Source organism: Dendropsophus ebraccatus, chromosome 11 (genome assembly GCF_027789765.1).
Source record: "Dendropsophus ebraccatus isolate aDenEbr1 chromosome 11, aDenEbr1.pat, whole genome shotgun sequence".
Taxonomy (NCBI): Eukaryota; Metazoa; Chordata; class Amphibia; order Anura; family Hylidae; genus Dendropsophus; species Dendropsophus ebraccatus.
Genome location: NC_091464.1, coordinates 89730305 through 89744361, shown reverse-complemented (window position 1 = coordinate 89744361; position 14057 = coordinate 89730305). Strand labels below are relative to the sequence as shown.

At 43.4% G+C, this 14057-nt stretch overlaps 1 protein-coding gene across 3 annotated transcripts in view; it reads left to right on the top strand.

Moving 5' to 3' along the window:
* Nucleotides 1-14057, top strand: part of LOC138767764 (uncharacterized) — a 74475-nt gene that overhangs the window by 48798 nt on the left and 11620 nt on the right. For 2 of the 3 annotated variants that reach the window (XM_069945525.1, XM_069945524.1), the window contains exons 2-4: nucleotides 1425-1748; nucleotides 5609-5714; nucleotides 8273-8327. In XM_069945525.1, the coding sequence (XP_069801626.1) occupies nucleotides 1427-1748; nucleotides 5609-5714; nucleotides 8273-8327 (483 nt within the window). In that variant the 5' untranslated portion in view covers nucleotides 1425-1426. The remainder of the gene's footprint in view (nucleotides 1-1424; nucleotides 1749-5608; nucleotides 5715-8272; nucleotides 8328-14057) is intronic. The other variant, XM_069945526.1, reaches the window with a different exon arrangement.

The following is a 14057-nucleotide window of genomic DNA, read 5'->3' as shown; positions in this document are numbered from 1 at the left end:
TTGGCTTCAGCTGTGGAGCAACGATTGGGGTCATCAAAGACTTGACTCATAGCAACAATAAAATCATCCAGTTGGTTCAAAAGTTCACTATCTTTTTCCACATATGGGGCGGCCCATGCAAGAGCTTCATCTGTCAGAAGATTGATGATAAATAACACTTTTTTCTTTTCACTAATAAACGGAGCAGGTTGCATTTGAAAATAAATACGACATTGATTAAGAAAACCTCGAAAATGACGACGATCACCACTAAACTTTGATGGCAATGGCATACGTGGATCTCCAGCTGAGCCACGTACCTCTAAAATTTGTCTTTGCAATTCTATAATCTTTTCTTGTTGATTGTGCACCAGATTTTGTAACTGTGTAAATTTTTCTTGATAGGTGGCGCCAAATTCCTGAAGTTCAGAAACATGTTCTCTCAAGGTTTTGACAGCGGACTCCATTTTTGGCCAGATTATTCTGTAATGATATTAATATGATTGCTCACCTGGTATAGTGGAATCATCAAAGTCTGGAAGGCAAGGTGGGAGTCCAGTGGCTGACAATCCAGATGACTGTGGTTACAGCAGCAAGCGTGGTCAAACAGTCCAAGTTCGGTACACAGGAGAATAGCAAAAGTTGTAGGTTAAGGCAAAGGCGTAGTCAAATAACAGTCCAGGTTCGGTACACAGGAGAATAGCAGAAGTTGTAGGTTAAGGCAGAGGCGTAGTCAAATAACAGTCCAAGTTCAGTACACAGAAAAGAGCTTCAGGAGAAAATGCTGGACTATAGGCTGGGAAGCACAATAATCTGGCAAGGAGGAAGGGGCAAGGCTTGACTTAAATGGGAAGTCCAAGGATGAAGCTAATTAGGCAATCAAGGCAAGGTTCTCAAGGAATAAGAAACTGTCCAACAGATTCAGGAAAGGAGCTGTCCAGAATTACTAGTAGCTCAGTGAGGAGAGCTGCTGCCTGGGATACTGGAGGTTATAGGTTCAAGTCCTGACAGAATCACTTTGTTTGTTCTGCGCTCCACTCATCAAGCCGCCGACCTTTCAGCTCTGCTCCACTCCCTGCAGCTTCACCCAGGGTGCCGAGGAAAAGCTGGATCCAATCCTGGGAAACTAGGCAAACTTTTCCAAGATTGGATCCAGCTTTTCCCCGGCACCCTGGGTGGAGCTGGAGGGAGTGGAGCAAAGCTGAAAGGTCGGCGGCTTGATGAGTGGAGCGCAGAACAAACAAAGCGATTCGCTCCTCTCTAGTTGCATACAAACCAGCATCTAACACAACATCCCATACTCCTTTGTTACATTTTTTTAAACTTACATTACTGTTTTTAAGGTCATACAATGGTTTTAATTGAGCTTTGGGTAAACTGTATTTGCTGTTGTTTATCATAACCATATAATATCACAATGACCCAGATCTCATCTTCTCTTCAAGGTATGGTTTCAGCCTCAGGCCACACTTATTTTCATGCTGGGGAGACAGTGACGCTGAGCTGCTTAGATACACCCAGGGCACTTGGAAACTCACCAGTAATTGTATGGAGGAAAGAAGACGGATCTCAGTCTCTACATTTTATATCAGACGGCAATAAAACTGCCTCAAACTTCACCGACCCGAGAATCTCCTTCCTGAGCGCTCAGCGCCCCCTAGAGCTCCAGATAAGAGAGGCCCGACCCGAGGATGCTGGGAATTATACTTGTATTATCACTATGAATGCAACAGGAAGTTTACCCAAATCATGGACGCTTCAATTATCAGGTATATGTTATATATCCCCATAATAGTGATCAGGTCATACAGACCTGATTTCTTTACTTGCTGAATGGGTGGGCTTTATCTGTTGTGATGTTAGAGCTGTGCTGTGTGCTCTAAGGGCCCTATTCCACGGGCCGAGCAACGATGTAAACGAGCGCCGATCTGCTAGATCGGCGCTCGTTTACTGGGCCTATTCCACGGCCCCGATGATCGTTACCGAAGTCCTTGCAGCCCTTGCAGCATACTTTACCTGTCCGGGCTTCTCCTGCGCTCCGTCTTTCTCCCCGGGTCCCGCGACACATCAGCAGCTCCGGAGCGGCCTGACTGAGCTGTCAGACCACTCAGCCAATCACTGGCCGCGGCGGTCCTGGCCTGTGATTGGCTGAGGGTCTGACTGCTCAGTCAGGCCGCTCCGGAGCTGCTGATGCTGTGAGCGGGACCTGGGGAGGAAGACGGAGCGCAGGAGAAGCCCGGACAGGTAAAGTATGGTGCTGCTTCCTAAATCGTCGGTCGCCCACCGTGCACCGCTATTCCACCATAGCGATGCGCGGTGGGGGACCGATGATTTTAGGTCTGGCCCTAAATGAACGATCAGCCGATGACACAATCATCGGCTGATCGTTCTCTCTATTCCACCAAGCGATAATCGGCCAAGTCGGGCCGATTCGGCCGATTATCGTTCCCGTGGAATAGGGCCCTAAGCCAATCAGATGTCATCTCTTGCAGCTGCATCTCGCTCCTCCCCCTCCCTTCTATTCACTGTATTACACTGCAGGCTGCTGGAAGGTAATGTGGAGGCACTGCCCTCTAATAATATATAGTACAAGGTCTCATGGATTCTGATTTGTTCACACTCTAATACAGATCTCTCATGTTCCTGTTTGGAGATTAATCCACTTTGTTGTGCAAAACAGCTGATTCACATTGGGGTGTATGGGGCGACCCCAGACTCTCTTACCTTCCATTAGTCTCATCCCTTGTATAGTGTTTTGTTGGCTGATGACAAATCCCACAATTTTTATCTGCTCCCAACCACACAGTCCATGTGGGTACATAGTCCCTATGTGACCTCTGACCCCTCAGTCAGTTAGCTCTACCTGTCAACACTCTCCTTCTCTTCCAGTGCACTCTCATAAGAAAAATCCAATCCTATAAGTAACACCCCAGGGTAAGAGGGGGCGGCGGGTGTTATGTTTATTTCAACTTCTCACTTAGCACAGTGCCTCCACAGTGTCTTGACAAGAGCTTAATGTGTAATATGCAGGAGGTTTTACTCGTCTGCCAGGGTCTGACTCAGGAAACCCCCACCTAGCTCGATACACACTCAATACACTATAATCAATATATTTATAGAGAGAAGTAACATGGAACCATGCACCAATTTATTACTTGGAAAAAATCAATACTGAGTCAGTATGGGTGACAATGGGGTATGAAAGAAACAGGTAATAGATATGGCATAAACATAAATGTGGCAATAGATAACTCTGCCCCTGAAAGTGTCTGTGTGTGTGTGTGTGTGTGTGTGTGTGTGTGTGTGTGTGTGTGTGTGTGTGTGTGTGTGTGTGTGTGTGTGTGTGCGTGCGTGCGCGTGTGTGTGTGTGTGGAGGGGGGGGGCTGCTCAGTAACACTTCCTGGTAGTGACCTCACCAATGGTGACTTCATCACACAGTCACTGCACACCCAACCTGGCAGCACATACATGCACACTGTGACTATATGCAGTAAGCAACACGTGAGGCTGCAGCCATATAGTCAGATAAATGTCTATACGTTGGGGCCCAGTTGCTTTAGAAATTGTTGGTGCACTTAATAACAAAGGATTTGCAGCTTGAACAATCCACCAGGTCACAACTCTCGCTAACAGAACAGATTCCAACATGGTCTAAGCCAGGGATGTCAAACTCAGGCCTTTCCGCTGTTGCTAAACTACAAGTCCCATCATGCCTGGACAGCCAAAGCCAAAGCCAAAGGAATTGTAGTTATAGAACAGCTGGAGGGCCTGAGTTTGACAGGTCTGGTCTAAGCTGTGATTCTTTATTTGTCACTGTCCAGCCACAGCTCAACCAGCCAGGATACAAGGGGTTACTCCAGCAGAATCCCCGCCACGGATTCAGAATTCTGCCTACCTCAATGCGCCCTATCTAAACATTGTGGAAATCCGAGTCCATGACGGGGATTTCACTCAAAATTTCTGCCTGTTTTTCGCACCAACAGATATGTGACATTTTTACAGCCAAAACCAGGAATGGATTTGGAAAGAGGAGAAATCTCAGTCTTTTTTTTTTTACCTGTTTTCTGTTTATAGTTCGCTCCTGGCTTTGGTTGCAAAAATTAGTCAGATATCTTTTGGTGTAATAGTCCCGGTTTCCAACATGGAGCAGCTGTTTAGGAAGGATGTCCCAGAGGGAGTGGGTGGCAGGATTCTCTTCACCGGACACACAGGAGCTGGGGAGCCATGTCTGGGCTCAGTCCTTCCCGTCTCAGCTGTCAGGTCCCTCTCTTCATCGCTGACACAGATACATCACAGGTGGGGGTCTCCTCTCCTCAGACCATGCTGCCCACCTTGCACTACAACTCTCAGCAGACCATGCTTGGACTGAAGAGAATAGGTGAGAAGCCATAATGTGTCATAGACCACTGATGGGGTTATAAATGCAGCAGGCCCCATTCTGTTTTTGCTCTGTATGTGTCATAAAAAGGTACACAAAAAGCACACTAGAAATAGACTGATGGCTGATACTGACCACATACACCCGGGGGTTGGGGGGGGGGGGGTCAGTTATTTCCATATATATCCCAGGATGCATTATCTGATTTCTCCAAAATATTATAATTATGACTTTTATTTTTTTAAAATAATTTATTTATATAAATTTATTTTATTTTTTATATAAATTTATATATATATATATATATATATATATATATATATATGTATATATATATATATATATATATATTTATAAATTTTTCAATTTTATTTTTATATTTATCATTTTCTATTTTAAAAATTTTTATATGTCTTTTAATTATTTCTATAAATGTATATATAAGTATATTTTCATATTTATTTTTTTATTTCTTGAAAGTGAACCAATCACTCTGGGTTTTCCAGATAACACGACTAGCAGCGCTCGGAAGATGTGCTAAAACGCTGCCTCTTTTCCTGTCATTCTCCCCCCGCAGAGAGCGCGGACAGGCAGAGAGTTGTGACTAGTCACGGCCCAGATAATTCGTTTCCAGCTCCCTGCCTGTCTCACGTGCCAGAATAAAAGACTTTGTTTCAGCAGCTAAAAAGCCCTATTACACGGAACGATTATTGTGCGAGAAATCGTTATATCGTTCAAATTTAAACCATAATCGTTCAATGTAATTGCAGGCAACAATTGAAAAATCCTTCGCATGTCGTTGATCGTTGATTTAGATCTAAACCTAAAATTATAGCTAATCGTTCGCTGTGATTCCACGTTCGTTTGCTCAAGTTCCGCATTTTTTCACTAGTCGTTCACTGTAATTGCACATTGATCATTGTTTTGCCGGGATCAGAAGGAATAAACGATTATAGTAACAATCACAATAATGATCGTAATAACGATCGGAACTAACGACCCTCGTTCTGTGTAATATGGTGAACGATTTCAGGTTAACGATAAACAATCTTGTTTGATCGTTTATCGTCAGTTGTTCATCGTTAAAAATAGAACCCAAAGTTTCTCCAGAAGAGACAGGACACCTGGTAAGGCAACGTTTCAGCACGTCTACCGCTCACTGCTAGTAGCCTTACCTGGAAAATCTGAGTGATTGGTTCACTTTAATTTATTTATAGAAATGTATTTTCTTTCTTTCTTTATGTTTTACAGAATCCTCCACATCCTCCGAACATATTTACATATATGTATCCGTAGTGTTCGTCATGTTAGTTATCATAGCTGGGATAGTTTATTGCAAGTTCTGCACCAAGCGCAAGTAAGTGACGGCTAATTTACATGTTATATCTGCATTTGTTTTCTGAGATATATTAATCCCATTGTTTTTGGTTTATCTGTATATATGACTGTAAAATACACTTAGGGGGACATGTAGAAAAGGCGTAAATGCCTTTTTTAGGTGCAGAACGGCCCAATCAGCGTAAAAATATTCGCAAATGGTATTTTTGCGAATATTTTGTTTGCATCTGCCCCATCTGCTCCACCTTCACCAGTGGGGTGGAGAGGGGGCGTTACAGGGGGTGCGGCAGCACGCAGAGATGGCGATCGGGATTTATGTAAAGGCAATGCGCCTCTACATAAATCCCCTGAGCTCCGGAGCGGCGGGGACATTTGTAAGCCCGGCGTAAAAAACACCGGACTTCATAATTTGTGTTGTTTTATCTGTATATATGACTGTAGTATACACTTTGGGTTGTTTTATGTGTGTATATATATATATATATATATATATATATATATATATATATATATGAGACTCTAGTATACACTTTGCGTTGTTTTATGTGTGTGTATATATATATATATATATATTTATGAGACTCTAGTATACACTTTGGGTTGTTTTATGTGTGTGTATATATATATATATATATATATATATATGAGACTCTAGTATACACTTTGCGTTGTTTTATCTGTATATATGACTGTAGTATATGCTTTGTGTTGTTTTATCTGTACATATGACTGTAGTATACACTTGGTGTTGTTTTATTTGCATATATATATATATATATATATATATATATATATATATATGTATATATCCAAAAAAATGCTGTGGCACTTCAATAGAAAATGCAAAAAGAGAAGGTTTATTTACCCATATACAAAGTGCGACGTTTCAGCTCAATCAGTATGAGCTTTTCTCAAGCTGCTTGAGAAAAGCTCATACTGATTGAGCTGAAACGTCGCACTTTGTATATGGGTAAATAAACCTTCTCTTTTTGCATTTTCTATTGGAGTGCCACAGCATTTTTTTTGGATATATACGCATATACCCAGGATCCGGGTTAGACTGCGGGCACACACTAACTTATCTGAGTGCTGCAAGGAATTTTTCTTTCTCTCTCTCTCTCTCTCTCTCTCTCTATATATATATTTATATGACTCTAGTATACACTTTGCGTTGCTTTATCTGTATATATGACTGTAGTATACACCTTGTGTTGTTTTATCTGTATACAGAGGTACCTCGGTTCTCGAACTTAATTGGTTCCGGAAGGCAGTTTGAAAACCGAGCAGTGTCTTCCCATAGGAAATAATGTAAATGTGATGAATTGGTTCCAGCAGCCACCAATAATTCCCTACAATCCTCATTTATTACACTGATAAGTGCTCAGTATAATCACTACAGTACAGTACAGAACAGCACTATACTGTACAGGACATTAAACATAAGAAATGTTCATCAGAACCAGCAATTATAGTACAGTACCCACTACTCCTCACCCATCCTTTACTGTATAGCGTCCCCCCCATCCAAGCACTGTAATGTATGGGAGATGGCGGTGCACTGCCTGTACTACTACTGCACTGTATATGCACTCCAGCAGTCTTATACAGCACTGTACTGTACGTGAAGCCTCACCACTGCTTAACTCGCCAGGTACAACCCATCATCCACGCTCGCAAAAACGTTCGAAAACCGAGCAAAGTTCGAATTCCAAACACTACTTCTGGGTAAATTTTCGTATATATATATATATATATATATATATATATATATATGCGCCAGGCCACTCCGCTGAGAGTAGTAGTAGGTGGTAGTACTGGGTAGGAACCCGGGTAGCCACTTGCCTGATGTTATGTCACAGTTTTGACACAAGGGATAGCAGCTAACCAGCAGGGACCTGACCATGCGGAGGCCGAGCAATTCTTTGTTGCCCCTAGGGTTCAGAAACAACGGTAGTTATTGAAACACTGGTAACTAGTAGCAACAGTCTCTCCGGATGCAACTGGGAATAAGGCAGACTTGGATAAGGCAGAGTAATGGGTGATGCTGCAATAGGCTGTGATGGTAGTGTTACTTGGAATAAGGAAACTGAATGATGAGAGTAGTAGTACTGGGGTTATGATACTGGGCGGAATGGAGTTGAGACGAATACTTGCTATTGATGATGAGAGAGATGATGAAAGTAGTGAATGAAGACGGCACCCAGATCTTTAGTGGAGATGAGGATCTTGAAGGACTTGAGGACAGGAAACCAGGTGACATAATATACACAGTCTGCAGTGGACCATGTTTTCAGAACAGAACTGACTATAATAAAGGTGCAGACATAAAGCCACAGAAAAATACTCTGTTCTGGGACACTGCATATATATATTTATATGACTCTAGTATACACTTTGTGTTGTTTTATCTGTATATATATATTACTGTAGCATACACTTTGCGCTGTTTTATCTGTATATATAACTGTAGTATAGGCTTTGTGTTGTTTTATCTACATATATATATAACTGTAGTATACCCTTTGCATTGTTTTATCTGTCTACTGCTGGTAATTGTTATCTATTATCTCCTTACAGTACGATTCCCTCTCAGATTCACCAAACCAGCCAAGAAAACAATGTGAAGGAGGAGGTGAGTCACTGTGGTCACTTATTTTGGACCCCCCCACGCTCTGTTAGTCGTGGCACCACATGAGTACCGTGGGCACTGACTGATCCCTATCTTCATTGAGCTTCCTGTCACTTCAGAGACTTCCTGTTCCAGGAGGGGTTTATACTGCTGCACAATGTGACAGACAGATTTACAGGATATAAATCTTTGTGCAATCTCTTATTACTGCCGCACATCTACCGTATTTTTCGCTTTATAGGACGCGCCTTTTGATAAGACGCACCCCTGATTTTAGGGGTGAAAAATAGAAAAAAAAATATTTTGCTCATTGTCACAGTTTGGAGATAGCAGCAGTGTGATCGGTGCCAATCCCCCCATATAGTGCCCCACATAGTAGCCAATGCCCCCATATAGTGCCCCACATAGTACCCAATGCCCCCATATAGTGCCCACATAGTAGCCATCGCCCCCATATAGTAACCAATGCCCCCACATAGTAACCAATGCCCCCATATAGTAGCCAATGCCCCCATATAGTAGCCAATGCCCCCATACAGTGCCCCCATATAGTAGCCAATGCCCCCATACAGTGCCCCCATATAGTAGCCAATGCCCCCATACAGTGCCCCCATATAGTAGCCAGTGCCCCCATAGTAGCCAATGCCCCCATACAGTAGCCAATGCCCCCATACAGTAGCCAATGCCCCCATATAGGAGCCGATGCCCCCATACAGTAGCCAATGCCCCCATACAGTAGCCAATGCCCCCATAGTAGCCAATGCCCCATACAGTAGCCAATGCCCCCATATAGTGCCCCCCATAGTAGCCAATCCCCCCTGCGACCAGAAAAACAACAAACATGCTACTCACCTGTCCGCCGGCCCCAGCAGCTCCTCTCCCGACAGTCCGGTCTCCCGTCATCCTCCGGCACAGGCAGCGGGGGACAGAGAGACTGCCTGTGCCAGAAGTGCCCTGCAGCCGCTGCAGAACACTTCCGGGACACACGCAGCGTCTCTGTACCCCGATGCCTGTGACGGAGGATGACGGGAGACCGGACTGTCGGGAGAGGAGCTGCTGGGGCCGGCGGACAGGTGAGTAGAACAGCGATCCCCTCTGCCCGCCCAGCCGGCCCCCTCCATCGCCGCTTAGCCGATCAGGAGCCCAGGAAAGTGCTGCTCATTGCACTTTCCCGGGCTTCTGATCGGCTCAGGTGAGCGGCGATAGAAGGGGGCGGCTGGGCGGGCGGAGGGGATGGCTCAGGGCCGCTCACTATGCATATGCATAGTGAGCGGCGATAGAGGGGGCGGGCGGGACGGCTTCCATGCGATGCTCAGCACTGCTTGGGAGCCGTCTTCGCTTTATAGGACGCACTTGGTTTTTCCTCCCACTTTGGGAGGAAAAAAAGTGCGTCTTATAAAGCGGAAAATACGGTAAATAAAAAGAAAACAAACAGAAAAACAACTCTGCAGATACAGGAATATGGATTATAAATAGTGATGAGCGAGCATGCTCGTCCGAGCTTGGTACTCGGACGAGCATCTTGCAAAGATTCGGGTTCGAGTTCTATAAAACAGCTAAACAATTGTTTGTTTAGCTGTTTTAATAAAGGGATCCCTGAATTGGTTAATATAATTAATTAATAAAACAAAGTTTCGTTCTAATAAAGTTACTTTCGTTGTTCAATAATTTAATTAAAACGAATCCATACTTGTGCAATTAAATATACTATTAAAATAAATAAATAAATATAATGTAATTATTTACAGTATATTTCATTGCAAAAGTATGGATTCGTTAGAATTAAATTATTGAACAACGAAAGTGACTTTATTACAACGAAAATGTGTTTTATTAATTAAATATTAACTATTACAGGAAACTCTATTAACCCCTTAGGGACCAAACCTATTTGGACCTTAATGACCAGGCTCCTTTTTCTAAATCTGACCTGTCTCACTTTATGCGCTTATAGCTCAGTGATGCTTTAACGTATGCTAGCGATTCTGAGATTGTTTTTTCCTAACATATGTTACTTTATGTTAATGGTAAAATTTGGTCACTGTCTTGTGTGTTTTTTGTGAAAAACATCAAAATATCATGAAAAATTTGCACTTTATGAACTTTGAAATTCTTTACTTCTAAAAAAAGAAATATAAAAGTCATATCACATAAATTAGTTAGTAAGTCAAATTATCAATATGTCCTCTTTATTCTGGCTTCATTTTGTAAACATATGTCACCTTTTTAGGGTGTTACGGGGCTTAGAAATGTATCAGCAAATTATGAAATTTTCATAAAATTTCTCAAACTGATTTTTTTAGGGTCCAGTTCTTTTTTTAAGTTGATTTAGGAGGCTTGTATACTGGAAACCCCCATGAGTGACCCCAATTTGGAAACTAGACACCTTTAAGAATTAATATAGGGGTATAATGAGCATTTTAACCCTACAGGGGCTGGAGGACAGTATTCACAATTAGGCCGGAAAAAAATGGAAAATAGAAATTTTCCAATAATATATTTGTTAAGATTAAAGCATCTCATTTTCCTAATAAACATGAGAGAAAATGCACCCCAAATTTTGTAACGCAGGTTCTCCTGAGTACAATGGTACCCCATATGTGGCGTAAACCACTGTGTGGGCACACAGCAGGGCTCAGAAGGGAAGGAGCGCCAATTAGCATTTCCAGTTCAGATGTTGCTGAAGAAGTTTCTGAGCGCCAGGTGCGTTTGCAGCGCCCCTATAGTGTCAGCAGAATAACCCCCCCCCCAAAGTCACCCCATTTTGGAAAGTACACCCCCCAAAGAATATATCTTGGGGTGTGGTGACCATTTTGACCCCACAGGTATTAGAGGAAAGTATTCAAAAGAAGACAGTAAAAATGAAAAAATAGAATTTTTTCAATAATATGTTTGTTTAGTTTGAAATTTCTCAATTTCACGAGTAACGGGAGAAAACTCACCCCAATATATGTAACGCAGGTTCTCCTGAGTATAACGGTACCCCATATGTGGGCGTAAACCACTGTATGGGCACACAGCGGGGCTCAGAAGGGAAGGAGCGCCAATTAGCATTTTCAGTTCAGATTTTGCTGAAGTAGTTTCTGAGCGCCAGGTGCGTTTGCAGAGCCCCTGTAATGTCTACAGAATAGAACCCCCCCAAAAGTCACCCCATTTTGGAAAGTACACCCCTCAAGGAATTCATCTTGGGGTGTGGTGACCATTTTGACCCCACAGGTATTAGAGGAAAGTATTCAAAAGAAGACAGTAAAAATGAAAAAATAGAATTTTTCCAATAATATGTTCATTTAGTTTGAAATTTCTCAATTTCACAAGGAAGAGGGGAGAAATCTCACCCCAATATATGTAACGCAGGTTCTCCTGAGTAGAATGGTACCGCATATGTGGGCATAAACCACTGTATGGGCACACAGCAGGGCTCAGAAGGGAAGGAGCGCCAATTAGCATTTTCAGTGCATGATTTTGCTGAAGAAGTTTCTGAGCGCCAGGTGCGTTTGCAGCGCCCCTGTAATGTCTGCAGAATAGAACCCCCCCAAAAGTCACCCCATTTAGGAAAGTACACCCCTCAAAAAATTCATCTTGGGGTGTGGTGAGCATTTTGACCCCACAGGTATTGGAGGAAAGTATTCAAAACTAGACAGTAAAAAAGAAAAAAATCTTATTTTTCCAATAACATGTTTGTTTAGTTTGAAATTTTTCAATTTCACTAGGAACAGGGGAGAAAAAGCACCCCAACATTTGTAACAGAGCTTCTCCTGAGTACAATGGTACCCCATATGTGGGCATAAACCACTGTATGGGCACACAGCAGGGCTCAGAAGGGAAGGAGTGTCATTTTAGTTACAGGCAATATGTGGGTGTTTACTGGCTATCTGGGGTGGTAATGGACAATCTCGGGGTGTTTACTGGCTATCTGAGGTTGTGACAGGCAATCTGGTGTGGTTATGGGCAATCTGGGGTGGTTACGAGCAGTCTGTGCCAATCTGGGGTGGTTACGGGCAATCTGGGGTGGTTACGGGCAATCTGGGGTGGTATCGGGCAATCTAGGGTGGTTACGGGCAATCTGGGGGTGTTTACTGGCTATATGAGGTGGTTACGGGAAATCTGGGGGTGTTTACTGGCTATCTGGGGTAGTTCACTGGCTATCTGGGGTGGTGATGGGCAATCTGGGGGTGGTGACGGGCAATCTGGGGTGTCGACGGGCAATCTGGGGTGTCAACGGGCAATCTGGGCTGGCGACGGGCAATCTGGGGTGGCGACGGGCAATCTGGGGAGGTGACGGGCAATCTGGGGAGGTGACGGGCAATCTGGGGTAGCTACGGGCAGTCTGTGGCAATCTGTGGTGGTTACAGGCAATCTGGGGAGGTGACGGGCAATCTGGGGTGGTGATGGGCAATCTGAGGTGGTTACAGGTAATCTGGGGTGGTTACAGGTAATCCGGGGTGGTTACGGGTAATCCAGGGCACTTGACTTTGGTGACGGGTAAAAAAGTGCCGGCAGCATTTGGAACAAGCGATCAGTGGTATATAGTATATACCGCTGATTGCTTGTAATGGGACCACACCAGGTGGTCCCCGATCATTGCCCCATGCTCTCCGCCACCTCCGGTGGTGGAGAGAATGGAGCTTTGATCATTTTTAGAAATTCCATCACTGTGAACAGAGTCTGTTCACAGTGATGGCGGCGGCCATCTTGGATCAGATGGCCGCCCAGGGTAGGGTCAGTGACCAGGTCACTAGGGTTAATTATGGGGACAGGGGGGGGACATGTTCTCATCTCTTCTCACTGTGGATTCACGGTGAGAAGAGATGAAAGCGTTCAGCTGCGCTGGCAATGTCTGTTACCGGTGGCCACCGTTATACTGATAATAACAGCGATCGCCAGTGAGGGGACTGGCCGGGACTGAGCCCACACTCTCCCCCAACCCCTCAGCTACCTCCGATAGCTGAGAGGAGGGGGCTGCGGGCATTACCAGCGCCGCTGCACTATTCTGCGCCATCGCCATAAAGAGCTGATGGCAGCAGAATAGAGCCTATTAGTGATCGCGGTAAAAATCTGTATCGGCAGTCACTCATAACATAATACATGTATTCTCTGGGTCACTTCGGCTACGGCGATACCACATTTGTATAGGTTTTTTTAATTATTAGCACTTTGGCGCAATAGAAACTATCTTCCTAGCAAAAACCCACGAAAACTGTTGCCGCATTGCAAGATCCATAGCGTTCTTATCTTTTGCGCGACAGAGCTGGTTTGGGGCTTATTTTTTGCGGGAAGATCTGTAGTTTCTATTGATACCAAGTTTTATATGTATATGACTTTTTGATCTCTTTTATGATTTATTTTCTAAAGTGGATTGATAAAATACAGCTATTCTGGTACAGTTTTTTTTTTTTTTCTTAGTTTTTTTTTTTTTTTTACAGCGTGTGTCGTGCGGTACAATTATTGATACAGTTTTATAGATTGGGTCATTACGGACGTAACGATAACAAATATGTATAGGATTTGTGTTTTTGATCACTTTTATGTCACGTTTTATTGGGTATAGGGAATGTAATGCATCTTTATTATTGGGGGGGGGGCTGTGTTGTTTGGTGCACATTTTTTTTTCACTTTTTTTTACTTTTACACTAGTGTAAAATACTTAGATCACTGATACAATACATTGCAGTAATTTAGATCACTGATACAATACATTGCAGTACCTGATGTACTGAAATGTATTCTATCATG